Here is a 15,572-nt window from a genome sequence, read left to right as displayed (position 1 = left end):
GTAAGCAAATTGTCGAACAGTTTTAGAACAACATTTCTCAACGAGCTATTGCAAGGAATTTAGGGATTTTACCATCTACGGTCCGTAAAATCATCAAAATGTTCAGAGAATCTGGAGAAATCACTGCACGTAAGCCATGATATTAGAGACCTTTGATCCCTCAGGCGGCACTGCATCAAAAACCGACATCAGTGTGTAAAGGATATCACCACATGGGCTCAGGACCACTTCATAAAACCACTGTCAGTAACTACAGTTGGTCGCTACATCTGTAAGTGCAAGTTAAAACTCTACTATGCAAAGCCAAAGCCATTTATCAACAACACCCAGAAACTTCGCCAGCTTGGCTAAGCCTGAGCTCATCTAAGATGGACTGATGCAAAGTGGAAAAGTGTTCTGTGATCTGACGAGTCCACATTTCAAATTATATTTGGAAACTGTGGACATGGTGTCCTCCAGAACAAAGAGGAAAATAACCATCCGGATTGTTATTGGCGCAAAGTACATAAGCCAGCATGTGTGATGGTATGGGGGTGTATTAGTGCCCAAGGCATGGGTAACTTACACATGTGTGATGGTATGGGGGTGTATTAGTGCCCAAGGCATGGGTAACTTACACATGTGTGATGGTATGGGGGTGTATTAGTGCCCAAGGCATGGGTAACTTACACATGTGTGATGGTATGGGGGTGTATTAGTGCCCAAGGCATGGGTAACTTACACATGTGTGATGGTATGGGGGTGCATTAGTGCCCAAGGCATGGGTAACTTACACATCTGTGAAGGCACCATTAATGCTGAAAGGTCCATACGTGTTTTGGAGCAACATATGTTGTCATCCAAGCAACGTTATCATGGACGCCCCTGCTTATGTAAGCAAGACAAGTGTTACAACAGCATGGCTTCATAAAAAAAGAGTGCGGGTACTTTCCTGGCCCGCCTGCAGTCCAGACATGTCTCCCATGGAAAATGTGTGGTGCATAATGAAGCGTAAAATAGGACAGCGGAGACCCCGGACTGTTGAAGGACTGAAGCTCTACATAAAACAAGAATGGGAAAGAATTCCACTTTCAAAGCTTCAACAAATAGTTTCCTCAGTTCCCAACTCATATGGAAACAGGGTTTGTATGTAAATGTCACTTCCTGTTTTAAAGACCTGCGTCATGTTCCTCTGAGTATAGAAGCATTACTGAGTTGTAAAAGTACACAACTCTGAGGTACAATCTACACAATTATCAGACAGTGTTTATATAAATGTAATCTTCTTAATGGGGAAATATCTTAATTATCTTGTGTCCATGTTGCCAATTAAGCTAGCTAGCTACTTAGTGCGCTAGCTCGCCTCTCCAGTCAACCAGCGATATCAGCATTATCAGTGATATCAGTGATATCATTGATATCAGTGATATCAGCAATATCAGTGATATTAGCGATATCAGCGATATCAGCGAGTGTGACTTTGTCAAAGTGCCCTTATCAATCACATTTTACTCTTTCTTTGCATCATTAATACTCTTTATTTATACGGTGCATCATTAATATATATAAGTGAAATATAAGTCAGTGATCAGGTGAAATATAAGTCACTTTCTTTAAAGTGGAGAAATAAATGTAAAACAGGTAAAAAATGTTCTGTTTGACCTTCCATACATTTCATTTATTGATAACATATTGAGTTGGTTTTGCTGATAAGAATTATGCAATAATTTGATCGATCACAAATCAAAAATTTAAACAAAATAATATTTAAAAGGTATATAAAATGACTTTTTTTTGTTATATTTTTTTATTTAATAATTTGCTCCAAAATGCATTAAAATGTTATAATCATTAATTATTTACCCAAAACATATTTTAATTACTTCATTGCAATTAATCCACAAAATGATGCAATATAATTTCCTTTAACATTTCCCTTTTTTAATGTTCAAATAAAAATATTATTACTTTGCATGGAGAATAATTCTTTGAGAGGGAAAAGTTGACTTTTAGGGTCTTTTTTTCTTTCCAGCCTGCAATATTTAAACTTGAAGTGTTCATCACAACTTGATTATTAATCATCTTCATGCAAATCACACTTTGTCAGGCACACACACACACACACACACACACACACACACACACACACACACACACACACACACACACACACACACACACACACACACTTACACACACACACACACACACACACGCACGCACGCACGCACGCACGCACGCACGCACGCACGCACGCACGCACGCACGCACGCACGCACGCACGCACGCACGCACGCACGCACGCACACACACACACACACACACACACACACACACACACACACACTAACACACACTTGTACTTGCTGAGAAAAAAGCCTCTCTGTTTAAGACCACCTTTCTAGATTTATGCAGAAGTGTAATTAGAACATGAATAATTAATACATACTATGCAAATATAAAAAAGCTTGTTGTGAAAAATGAGTTGGAATTTCACAAGAAAAACGTAGAATTTTGTTAGTATTGTAATAATAGTCGTCATTTTACTTAACCCAAGTCAAAATGTTCCAAGAAAAACTGAACATTTGTTCAATATTATGATAAAAGTTGTAATTTTACTCAATAACAGTCACAATTTTACAAGAAAAGTTTAACATTTTGTCAATTTTATGAAAAGAGTTGTCCTTTTACTCGACAAAAGTCACAATTTTATAAGAAAACTTTAACATTTTGGCAACATTTCAATAGTAATCAGAATTTTACTTGGCAAAACTAAAGTAGTTTGATCATATATTGCTGACTTTGCACCTGGCAATCTTTACTTTTGTTTGCACGTTAAATCAACAACAAATCCTGACTTTGGAGCAATGTTCACGGACTCTAGTAGTTGACTGTCTATTAGATGCAGTGTTTTTGATTTATGTCATCACTTGTACACACCTCCTTTTCCTTCTTCATGTCTCAAGAAGGCTAGAATTACAAGAACACACACACACACACACACACACACACACACACACACACACACACACACACACACACACACACACACACACACACACACACACACACACACACACACATACATTCTAGTATTAGTTACCTTCTGGAGACCTGAGGACAAAAGCCTCCCTCTCTAGGAGCAGCCATTCTAGATATATAAAGATGTGTATTTACAACATGAATAATAAATACTTACTATGCACATATAAATATTGTTGTTGAAAATGAGTTGTAATTTCACAAATAAAAGGTCAAAATGTTCCAAGAAAAACTGAACATTTGTGCAATATTATGATACAAGTTGGAATTTTACTCAACAACAGTCACAATTTTACAAGAAAAGCTTAACATTTTGTCAATTTTCCTAAGAGTTGTCCTTTTACTCGACAAAAGTCACAATTTTATAAGAATGCTTAAAAAATGTTGGCAATGTTGTAATAATCTGAATTTTACTTGGCAAAACTAAAGTTGTTAAATGATTAATTTTACTGTAGAAGCTAAGAGTTAATGTCCAGGATAGTCTTAGTAGTGTTGTGTATTTGTTTATCCTCAGGTCACATAGTAGTGTTGTGTATTTGTTTATCCTCAGGTCACATAGTAGTGTTGTGTATTTGTTTATCCTCAGGTCACATAGTAGTGTTGTGTATTTGTTTATCCTCAGGTCACATAGTAGTGTTGTGTATTTGTTTATCCTCAGGTCACATAGTAGTGTTGTGTATTTGTTTATCCTCAGGTCACATAGTAGTGTTGTGTATTTGTTTATACTCAGGTCACATAGTAGTGTTGTGTATTTGTTTATACTCAGGTCACATAGTAGTGTTGTGTATTTGTTTATCCTCAGGTCACATAGTAGTGTTGTGTATTTGTTTATACTCAGGTCACATAGTAGTGTTGTGTATTTGTTTATCCTCAGGTCACATAGTAGTGTTGTGTATTTGTTTATACTCAGGTCACATAGTAGTGTTGTGTATTTGTTTATCCTCAGGTCACATAGTAGTGTTGTGTATTTGTTTATCCTCAGGTCACATAGTAGTGTTGTGTATTTGTTTATCCTCTGGTCACATAGTAGTGTTGTGTATTTGTTTATCCTCAGGTCACATAGTAGTGTTGTGTATTTGTTTATCCTCAGGTCACATAGTAGTGTTGTGTATTTGTTTATCCTCAGGTCACATAGTAGTGTTGTGTATTTGTTTATCCTCAGGTCACATAGTAGTGTTGTGTATTTGTTTATCCTCAGGTCACATAGTAGTGTTGTGTATTTGTTTATCCTCAGGTCACATAGTAGTGTTGTGTATTTGTTTATCCTCTGGTCACATAGTAGTGTTGTGTATTTGTTTATACTCAGGTCACATAGTAGTGTTGTGTATTTGTTTATCCTCAGGTCACATAGTAGTGTTGTGTATTTGTTTATCCTCAGGTCACATAGTAGTGTTGTGTATTTGTTTATACTCAGGTCACATAGTAGTGTTGTGTATTTGTTTATACTCAGGTCACATAGTAGTGTTGTGTATTTGTTTATCCTCAGGTCACATAGTAGTGTTGTGTATTTGTTTATACTCAGGTCACATAGTAGTGTTGTGTATTTGTTTATCCTCAGGTCACATAGTAGTGTTGTGTATTTGTTTATACTCAGGTCACATAGTAGTGTTGTGTATTTGTTTATCCTCAGGTCACATAGTAGTGTTGTGTATTTGTTTATCCTCAGGTCACATAGTAGTGTTGTGTATTTGTTTATCCTCTGGTCACATAGTAGTGTTGTGTATTTGTTTATCCTCAGGTCACATAGTAGTGTTGTGTATTTGTTTATCCTCAGGTCACATAGTAGTGTTGTGTATTTGTTTATCCTCAGGTCACATAGTAGTGTTGTGTATTTGTTTATCCTCAGGTCACATAGTAGTGTTGTGTATTTGTTTATCCTCAGGTCACATAGTAGTGTTGTGTATTTGTTTATCCTCAGGTCACATAGTAGTGTTGTGTATTTGTTTATCCTCTGGTCACATAGTAGTGTTGTGTATTTGTTTATACTCAGGTCACATAGTAGTGTTGTGTATTTGTTTATCCTCAGGTCACATAGTAGTGTTGTGTATTTGTTTATCCTCAGGTCACATAGTAGTGTTGTGTATTTGTTTATCCTCAGGTCACATAGTAGTGTTGTGTATTTGTTTATACTCAGGTCACATAGTAGTGTTGTGTATTTGTTTATCCTCAGGTCACATAGTAGTGTTGTGTATTTGTTTATCCTCAGGTCACATAGTAGTGTTGTGTATTTGTTTATCCTCTGGTCACATAGTAGTGTTGTGTATTTGTTTATCCTCTGGTCACATAGTAGTGTTGTGTATTTGTTTATCCTCAGGTCACATAGTAGTGTTGTGTATTTGTTTATCCTCTGGTCACATAGTAGTGTTGTGTATTTGTTTATCCTCAGGTCACATAGTAGTGTTGTGTATTTGTTTATCCTCAGGTCACATAGTAGTGTTGTGTATTTGTTTATCCTCAGGTCACATAGTAGTGTTGTGTATTTGTTTATCCTCTGGTCACATAGTAGTGTTGTGTATTTGTTTATCCTCAGGTCACATAGTAGTGTTGTGTATTTGTTTATCCTCAGGTCACATAGTAGTGTTGTGTATTTGTTTATACTCAGGTCACATAGTAGTGTTGTGTATTTGTTTATCCTCAGGTCACATAGTAGTGTTGTGTATTTGTTTATCCTCAGGTCACATAGTAGTGTTGTGTATTTGTTTATCCTCTGGTCACATAGTAGTGTTGTGTATTTGTTTATACTCAGGTCACATAGTAGTGTTGTGTATTTGTTTATCCTCAGGTCACATAGTAGTGTTGTGTATTTGTTTATCCTCAGGTCACATAGTAGTGTTGTGTATTTGTTTATCCTCAGGTCACATAGTAGTGTTGTGTATTTGTTTATCCTCAGGTCACATAGTAGTGTTGTGTATTTGTTTATCCTCAGGTCACATAATAGTGTTGTGTATTTGTTTATCCTCAGGTCACATAGTAGTGTTGTGTATTTGTTTATCCTCAGGTCACATAGTAGTGTTGTGTATTTGTTTATCCTCAGGTCACATAATAGTGTTGTGTATTTGTTTATCCTCAGGTCACATAGTAGTGTTGTGTATTTGTTTATCCTCAGGTCACATAGTAGTGTTGTGTATTTGTTTATCCTCAGGTCACATAATAGTGTTGTGTATTTGTTTATCCTCAGGTCACATAGTAGTGTTGTGTATTTGTTTATCCTCAGGTCACATAATAGTGTTGTGTATTTGTTTATACTCAGGTCACATAGTAGTGTTGTGTATTTGTTTATCCTCAGGTCACATAGTAGTGTTGTGTATTTGTTTATCCTCAGGTCACATAGTAGTGTTGTGTATTTGTTTATCCTCAGGTCACATAGTAGTGTTGTGTATTTGTTTATCCTCAGGTCACATAGTAGTGTTGTGTATTTGTTTATCCTCAGGTCACATAATAGTGTTGTGTATTTGTTTATCCTCAGGTCACATAGTAGTGTTGTGTATTTGTTTATCCTCAGGTCACATAGTAGTGTTGTGTATTTGTTTATCCTCAGGTCACATAGTAGTGTTGTGTATTTGTTTATCCTCAGGTCACATAGTAGTGTTGTGTATTTGTTTATACTCAGGTCACATATGACTTGTCTTCTGTCAGCAGCACAAGTTGTCAAATCAGCTGTTCAGCTGGCGGGGAAGTCCTTCTTTATCTTCTTTGATCTTATATTGCTGACTTTGCACCTGGCAATCTTTGCTTTTGTGTGCACATTAAATCAACAACAAAACCTGACTTTGGAGCAATGTTCACGGACTCTATTTGGCTCTCTATTAGATGCAATATTATTGATTTATATCATTACTTGTTCACACCTCCTCATGTGGAAGATACTTTTCCTTCTTCATGTCTCAAAAAGGCTAGAAATACAAGAACACACACAATTACACACACACTTACACACACACACACACACACACTTACACACACACACACACACACACTTACACACACACACACACTCCTGTTATTAGTGGAGCGGTGCTAGCTAAAGAGCGATTGCAGCAAGATGTCGTGTCTAACAGAAAACAGACCACTTCTCCTCCTCTGGGGAATATGTGCTGCCTTGCCAGAAGGTTCCCCACCTGTGACTGTTGTGCTGCCTTGCCAGAAGGTTCCCCACCTGTGACTGTTGTGCTGCCTTGCCAGAAGGTTCCCCACCTGTGACTGTTGTGCTGCCTTGCCAGAAGGTTCCCCACCTGTGACTGTTGTGCTGCCTTGCCAGAAGGTTCCCCACCTGTGACTGTTGTGCTGCCTTGCCAGAAGGTTCCCCACCTGTGACTGTTGTGCTGCCTTGCCAGAAGGTTCCCCACCTGTGACTGTTGTGCTGCCTTGCCAGAAGGTTCCCCACCTGTGACTGTTGTGCTGCCTTGCCAGAAGGTTCCCCACCTGCGACTGTTGTGCTGCCTTGCCAGAAGGTTCCCCACCTGTGACTGTTGTGCTGCCTTGCCAGAAGGTTCTCCACCTGTGACTGTTGTGCTGCCTTGCCAGAAGGTTCCCCACCTGTGACTGTTGTGCTGCCTTGCCAGAAGGTTCTCCACCTGTGACTGTTGTGCTGCCTTGCCAGAAGGTTCCCCACCTGCGACTGTTGTGCTGCCTTGCCAGAAGGTTCTCCACCTGCGACTGTTGTGCTGCCTTGCCAGAAGGTTCTCCACCTGTGACTGTTGTGCTGCCTTGCCAGAAGGTTCCCCACCTGTGACTGTTGTGCTGCCTTGCCAGAAGGTTCCCCACCTGTGACTGTTGTGCTGCCTTGCCAGAAGGTTCCCCACCTGTGACTGTTGTGCTGCCTTGCCAGAAGGTTCCCCACCTGTGACTGTTGTGCTGCCTTGCCAGAAGGTTCTCCACCTGTGACTGTTGTGCTGCCTTGCCAGAAGGTTCCCCACCTGTGACTGTTGTGCTGCCTTGCCAGAAGGTTCTCCACCTGTGACTGTTGTGCTGCCTTGCCAGAAGGTTCCCCACCTGTGACTGTTGTGCTGCCTTGCCAGAAGGTTCCCCACCTGTGACTGTTGTGCTGCCTTGCCAGAAGGTTCCCCACCTGTGACTGTTGTGCTGCCTTGCCAGAAGGTTCCCCACCTGTGACTGTTGTGCTGCCTTGCCAGAAGGTTCCCCACCTGTGACTGTTGTGCTGCCTTGCCAGAAGGTTCCCCACCTGTGACTGTTGTGCTGCCTTGCCAGAAGGTTCCCCACCTGTGACTGTTGTGCTGCCTTGCCAGAAGGTTCCCCACCTGCGACTGTTGTGCTGCCTTGCCAGAAGGTTCCCCACCTGTGACTGTTGTGCTGCCTTGCCAGAAGGTTCTCCACCTGTGACTGTTGTGCTGCCTTGCCAGAAGGTTCCCCACCTGTGACTGTTGTGCTGCCTTGCCAGAAGGTTCTCCACCTGTGACTGTTGTGCTGCCTTGCCAGAAGGTTCCCCACCTGCGACTGTTGTGCTGCCTTGCCAGAAGGTTCTCCACCTGCGACTGTTGTGCTGCCTTGCCAGAAGGTTCTCCACCTGTGACTGTTGTGCTGCCTTGCCAGAAGGTTCCCCACCTGTGACTGTTGTGCTGCCTTGCCAGAAGGTTCCCCACCTGTGACTGTTGTGCTGCCTTGCCAGAAGGTTCCCCACCTGTGACTGTTGTGCTGCCTTGCCAGAAGGTTCCCCACCTGTGACTGTTGTGCTGCCTTGCCAGAAGGTTCCCCACCTGTGACTGTTGTGCTGCCTTGCCAGAAGGTTCTCCACCTGTGACTGTTGTGCTGCCTTGCCAGAAGGTTCCCCACCTGTGACTGTTGTGCTGCCTTGCCAGAAGGTTCCCCACCTGTGACTGTTGTGCTGCCTTGCCAGAAGGTTCTCCACCTGTGACTGTTGTGCTGCCTTGCCAGAAGGTTCCCCACCTGTGACTGTTGTGCTGCCTTGCCAGAAGGTTCCCCACCTGTGACTGTTGTGCTGCCTTGCCAGAAGGTTCTCCACCTGTGACTGTTGTGCTGCCTTGCCAGAAGGTTCCCCACCTGTGACTGTTGTGCTGCCTTGCCAGAAGGTTCCCCACCTGTGACTGTTGTGCTGCCTTGCCAGAAGGTTCCCCACCTGTGACTGTTGTGCTGCCTTGCCAGAAGGTTCCCCACCTGCGACTGTTGTGCTGCCTTGCCAGAAGGTTCCCCACCTGTGACTGTTGTGCTGCCTTGCCAGAAGGTTCCCCACCTGCGACTGTTGTGCTGCCTTGCCAGAAGGTTCTCCACCTGTGACTGTTGTGCTGCCTTGCCAGAAGGTTCTCCACCTGTGACTGTTGTGCTGCCTTGCCAGAAGGTTCCCCACCTGTGACTGTTGTGCTGCCTTGCCAGAAGGTTCTCCACCTCTGACTGTTGTGCTGCCTTGCCAGAAGGTTCTCCACCTGTGACTGTTGTGCTGCCTTGCCAGAAGGTTCCCCACCTGTGACTGTTGTGCTGCCTTGCCAGAAGGTTTTCCACCTGTGACTGTTGTGCTGCCTTGCCAGAAGGTTCCCCACCTGTGACTGTTGTGCTGCCTTGCCAGAAGGTTCCCCACCTGTGACTGTTGTGCTGCCTTGCCAGAAGGTTCCCCACCTGTGACTGTTGTGCTGCCTTGCCAGAAGGTTCCCCACCTGTGACTGTTGTGCTGCCTTGCCAGAAGGTTCCCCACCTCTGACTGTTGTGCTGCCTTGCCAGAAGGTTCCCCACCTCTGACTGTTGTGCTGCCTTGCCAGAAGGTTCCCCACCTGTGACTGTTGTGCTGCCTTGCCAGAAGGTTCCCCACCTGTGACTGTTGTGCTGCCTTGCCAGAAGGTTCCCCACCTCTGACTGTTGTGCTGCCTTGCCAGAAGGTTCCCCACCTGCGACTGTTGTGCTGCCTTGCCAGAAGGTTCCCCACCTGTGACTGTTGTGCTGCCTTGCCAGAAGGTTCCCCACCTGCGACTGACTAAGTGTCATCACTTTATGACAACACGCCGAGCTTTGACCTGCCCCGACAACTAACACACGTGCTAACGTGCTAGCATGAGTCATGGCTACAAGATCGGGTTCTCAAAGCAGAGCCTTTTTTTTTGTTTGTTTTTGTGAAGCCGCTGCAGAGGAAAGTAGATCCTCTCTGCTGCTTGCTGGTAAAAGACAAGAACAGGAAGTGAAGATGATGTCACCTGCTCGCCACTCAGCATACCTTTATTGCAGGGACCTCATGCCGCCGGTTCAAGGCTGGTTGATATCAACATACATCGCCATAAACACACTCTGTATCGGTTAGATCAAATGTTCGATATTTACGCTTGTTGGTGGCAAGAAAGGTGAAGTATGGAAGGGAGCTTGGACAAAACACTGGCTCTCAGGTAACGCAGGAAGTGATCAGGTGACACGCTGACAGCCAATCAGGTGACAGGATCAACTATCAGGTTAGGTTGACTCTGCATGAGTGAGAAGACAAAGTCGACTTCAAGGAATTTTTGGAGGTTTTTTAAAGAAATTGTAGTCAAACCAATGTGGTGTGTACATGATACTATGTGGTGTGTACATGATACTATGTGGTGTGTACATGATGCTATGTGGTGTGTACATGATGCTATGTGGTGTGTACATGATGCTATGTGGTGTGTACATGATACTATGTGGTGTGTACATGATGCTATGTGGTGTGTACATGATACTATGTGGTGTGTACATGATACTATGTGGTGTGTACATGATACTATGTGGTGTGTACATGATACTATGTGGTGTGTACATGATACTATGTGGTGTGTACATGATACTATGTGGTGTGTACATGATACTATATGGTGTGTACATGATACTATGTGGTGTGTACATGATACTATGTGGTGTGTACATGATACTATGTGGTGTGTACATGATACTATGTGGTGTGTACATGATACTATGTGGTGTGTACATGATACTTTGTGGTGTGTACATGATACTATGTGGTGTGTACATGATACTATGTGGTGTGTACATGATACTATGTGGTGTGTACATGATACTATGTGGTGTGTACATGATACTATGTGGTGTGTACATGATACTATGTGGTGTGTACATGACACTATGTGGTGTGTACATGATACTATGTGGTGTGTACATGATACTATGTGGTGTGTACATGACACTATGTGGTGTGTACATGATACTATGTGGTGTGTACATGATATTATGTGGTGTGTACATGATACTATGTGGTGTGTACATGATACTATGTGGTGTGTACATGATACTATGTGGTGTGTACATGATACTATGTGGTGTGTACATGATACTATGTGGTGTGTACATGATACATGTGTGATGGTATGGGGGTGTATTAGTGATTGTTGTAGGGTGAAAGTGTTGTAGGCAGCATGTCTGATGGTATGGGGGTGTATTAGTGGCCAAGGCATGGGTAACTTACACATCTGTGAAGGCACCATTAATCCTGAAAGGTACTTACAGCTTTTGGAGCAACATATGTTGTTATCATGGACGCCCCTGCTTATTTCAGGAAGACGATGGCATCTTTTATAGTAAAAGAGTGCGGGTACTAGACTGGCCTGCCTGTAGTCCAGACATTGAACATGTGTGCAGGCCAAAATATGAGGCAGGAGACTGTTGAACAACTTAAGCTGTACATCAAGCAAGAATGGGACAGAATTCCACTTGAAAAATGTGTCTCCTCAGTTCCCAAACCTGCACTGAGTTGAAAGGAAAAGGCCATGTAACACACTGGTAAACATGTAACACACTGGTAAACATGTAACACACTGGTAAACATGTAACACACTGGTAAACATGTAACACACTGGTAAACATGTAACACACTGGCAAACATGTAACACACTGGTAAACATGTAACACACTGGTAAACATGTAACACACTGGCAAACATGTAACACACTGGTAAACATGTAACACACTGGTAAACATGTAACACACTGGTAAACATGTAACACACTGGTAAACATGTAACACACCGGTAAACATGTAACACACCGGTAAACATGTAACACACTGGTAAACATGTAACACACTGGTAAACATGTAACACACTGGTGAACATGTAACACACTGGTAAACATGTAACACACTGGTAAACATGTAACACACTGGTAAACATGTAACACACTGGTAAACATGTAACACACTGGTAAACATGTAACACACTGGTAAACATGTAACACACTGGTAAACATGTACCACCGGTAAACATGTAACACACCGGTAAACATGTAACACACCGGTAAACATGTAACACACCGGTAAACATGTAACACACCGGTAAACATGTAACACAATGGTAAACATGTAACACACTGGTAAACATGTAACACACTGGTAAACATGTAACACACTGGTAAACATGTAACACACTGGTAAACATGTAACACACAGGTAAACATGTAACACACTGGTAAACATGTAACACACTGGTAAACATGTAACACACTGGTAAACATGTAACACACTGGTAAACATGTAACACACTGGTAAACATGTAACACACTGGTAAACATGTAACACACTGGTAAACATGTAACACACAGGTAAACATGTAACACACTGGTAAACATGTAACACACTGGTAAACATGTAACACACTGGTAAACATGTAACACACAGGTAAACATGTAACACACTGGTAAACATGTAACACACTGGTAAACATGTAACACACTGGTAAACATGTAACACACTGGTAAACATGTAACACACTGGTAAACATGTAACACACTGGTAAACATGTAACACACAGGTAAACATGTAACACACTGGTAAACATGTAACACACTGGTAAACATGTAACACACAGGTAAACATGTAACACACTGGTAAACATGTAACACACTGGTAAACATGTAACACACTGGTAAACATGTAACACACTGGTAAACATGTAACACACAGGTAAACATGTAACACACTGGTAAACATGTAACACACTGGTAAACATGTAACACACTGGTAAACATGTAACACACTGGTAAACATGTAACACACTGGTAAACATGTAACACACTGGTAAACATGTAACACACAGGTAAACATGTAACACACTGGTAAACATGTAACACACTGGTAAACATGTAACAGACTGGTAAACATGTAACACACTGGTAAACATGTACCACACTGGTAAACATGACTGTCTGACAACTTTATTTTACCATGTGTTGCACAAAAAATAGCAAAGTTTGTCAGTGTGAAGATGAAATATTTTGTCTCTGCAGTCTATTCAACTGAATATAAGTTGAAAAGGATTTGTTTTTATTTACATTTACAGAGGGTAAGAAGTTTTGGGTTTTTGTGATAATATTCCAATAACTTCTGCATAACAACAATTATTTTCCATGGTTGAATAAGAATAACCTGGCAAGTTGATGTCACACAGCCGTTAGTTCCTGGCACTGCAGAGAGTAGTTCTCCTCAGGACGGCCACATTGAGTCCGACTTGAAAAAGGACGGACTAGTTTGCTGGCGTGCTGGGTCGGAGAGAAAGAGGAGCATCATAAGCGTTAACATCCCGTCTTCCTTGCAGGCGCCTCGGAGCTGAGCTGCCGGGAGCTGCGTTCCACGCGCTACGTGGCAGACGGAGCGTGCCGCAGCGCCAAGCCGGTGAAGGAGTTGGTGTGCTCGGGCGGCTGCCTGCCCTCGCACATCCTGCCCAACTCCATCGGCCGCGCCAACTGGTGGAGGAGCGGCGCCTCGGACTACCGCTGCGTCCCGGCGCACTCGCGCACCCGCCGGCTGCGGCTGCACTGTCCCAACGGCAGCACCCGGACTTACAAGGTCCGCGCCGTCACCTCCTGTAAGTGCAAGCGCTTCCGGCCGCACCACAACCGCTCCGAGGCCAAGGTGGTCCCGCGCGGGAAGAAGGACGGCCGCCCGGCTCGGGAGCGCGGCAAGAACGCTACGCCTCTGACCGGCAACTCGTACTGACGGCCGAGGGCGAAGACCAACACGGCGCCTTCTGGAAGAGGACACTTTCAACTCCACAGTTCATAAGCTAACTGCTGGCTTGACTTTCACATGCCGGACCTTCCAAGTCAGGACGAGGAGACGTGAGTCAGGACTCTGGACTCTGATATAAACCTGTGACCAAGCCACCCGCTAGCTTTAAGGCGCTCCGAAGGAACTGGAATCCATCTGCTTCTGCCTAGACGGGACGCTGGCAGCTCGGGGTGGGGGGTACTGTCATGATGGGGCGGCTGTCGGAGTGGGGGGTACTGTGATGATGGGGCGGCTGTCGGAGTGGGGGGTACTGTCATGCTGGGGCACCTGTCGGAGTGGGGGGTACTGTCATGCTGGGGCAGCTGTCGGGGTGGGTTGTACTGTCATGCTGGGGAGGCTGTCGGGGTTGAGGGTACTGTCATGCTGGGTCAGCTGTCGGGGTGGGTTGTACTGTCATGCTGGGGAGGCTGTCGGGGTGGGTTGTACTGTCATGCTGGGGTGGCTGTCGGGGTGGGGTGTACTGTCATGCTGGGTCAGCTGTCGGGGTGGGTTGTACTGTCATGCTGGGGAGGCTGTCGGTTTGGGGGGTACTGTCATGCTGGGACGGCTGTCGGGGTGGGGTGTACTGTCATGCTGGGGAGGCTGTCGGTTTGGGGGGTACTGTCATGCTAGGACGGCTGTCGGGGTGAGGGGTACTGTCATGCTGGGGTGGCTGTCGGAGTGGGGTGTACTGTCATGCTGGGGAGGTTGTCGGAGTGGGGGGTACTGTCATGTTGGGTCAGCTGTCGGCGTGGGGGGTACTGTCATGCTGGAGCAGCTTCAGTAGGGCCCCCGTCAGCGGTCCACAGGGCCCTCCAAGGGCCTGAGTAGCCCCACACCATTCTCAGTCAAGCCTGCGGAATCCACGGAGACCACCCTGGACTGGACCTAGCAGAACATTCTGTAAATAAGACGTGTTGGCTCCTCTTCTGTCCTACCTTGACCTCGACCGTGACGTTCTCTGCCCAGACCGGGAGCGAGGCCTAGACCTGGAGCGAGGCCACTCCCACGGACGGTTGAACGGCAAACTGCATATTTATTTTCTATTTCCATTATTTATGCCACCTTGTGTAGTGAATATTATTATTTTTAGCAGCTCGAAATGTCCGTACACTACATCAATAAAAGTCAATGCAGATCCATTTCATCGTCTTCTTCGTCTTCTTCACCGCCAGACCTCGGTTACGTTGGGGTTTCCCTCCCAGGTGTGCGTCTGAAGCCGGGGTTTGTGTGCTCATTTTGCAGCCAAGCGCCTCGGACTCGTATAACTAGCTACTTGACACATGCTAACTCTTAGCATTCTAACGTTAACATGCTAGCATGCTAACTCATTTAGCAAATGTTGCTGCCAGAGGCCTCAGACTCTTACAACTTGGCATATGCTACCTGTTAGCATGCTAATGTCAACATGCTACCATGCTACTATCCATCCATTTTTTACCGCTTGTCCCTTTTGGGGTTGCGGGAGCCTATCTCAGCTGCATCGGGCGGGAGGTGGGGTACACCCCGGACAAGTCACCATCTCATTGCAGGGCCAACACAGATAGACAACATTCACACCCTGGAGACCATTTAGTGTC

At 44.1% G+C, this 15,572-nt stretch overlaps 1 protein-coding gene across 1 annotated transcript in view; it reads left to right on the top strand.

Annotated features, from left to right (window-relative positions):
* The window catches only part of sost (sclerostin), a 17,156-nt gene extending 2,928 nt beyond the window's left edge, over window positions 1-14,228 (top strand). Inside the window, exon 2 of the mRNA XM_061907364.1 lies at window positions 13,541-14,228. Within this exon, the coding sequence (XP_061763348.1) occupies window positions 13,541-13,941 (401 nt within the window). The 3' untranslated portion in view covers window positions 13,942-14,228. The remainder of the gene's footprint in view (window positions 1-13,540) is intronic.
* Window positions 14,229-15,572: the final 1,344 nt, after the last annotated feature.

This window comes from Nerophis ophidion, linkage group LG08, assembly GCF_033978795.1.
Source record: "Nerophis ophidion isolate RoL-2023_Sa linkage group LG08, RoL_Noph_v1.0, whole genome shotgun sequence".
Lineage (NCBI taxonomy): Eukaryota > Metazoa > Chordata > Actinopteri > Syngnathiformes > Syngnathidae > Nerophis > Nerophis ophidion.
This window is presented reverse-complemented; position numbering and strand designations above follow the sequence as displayed.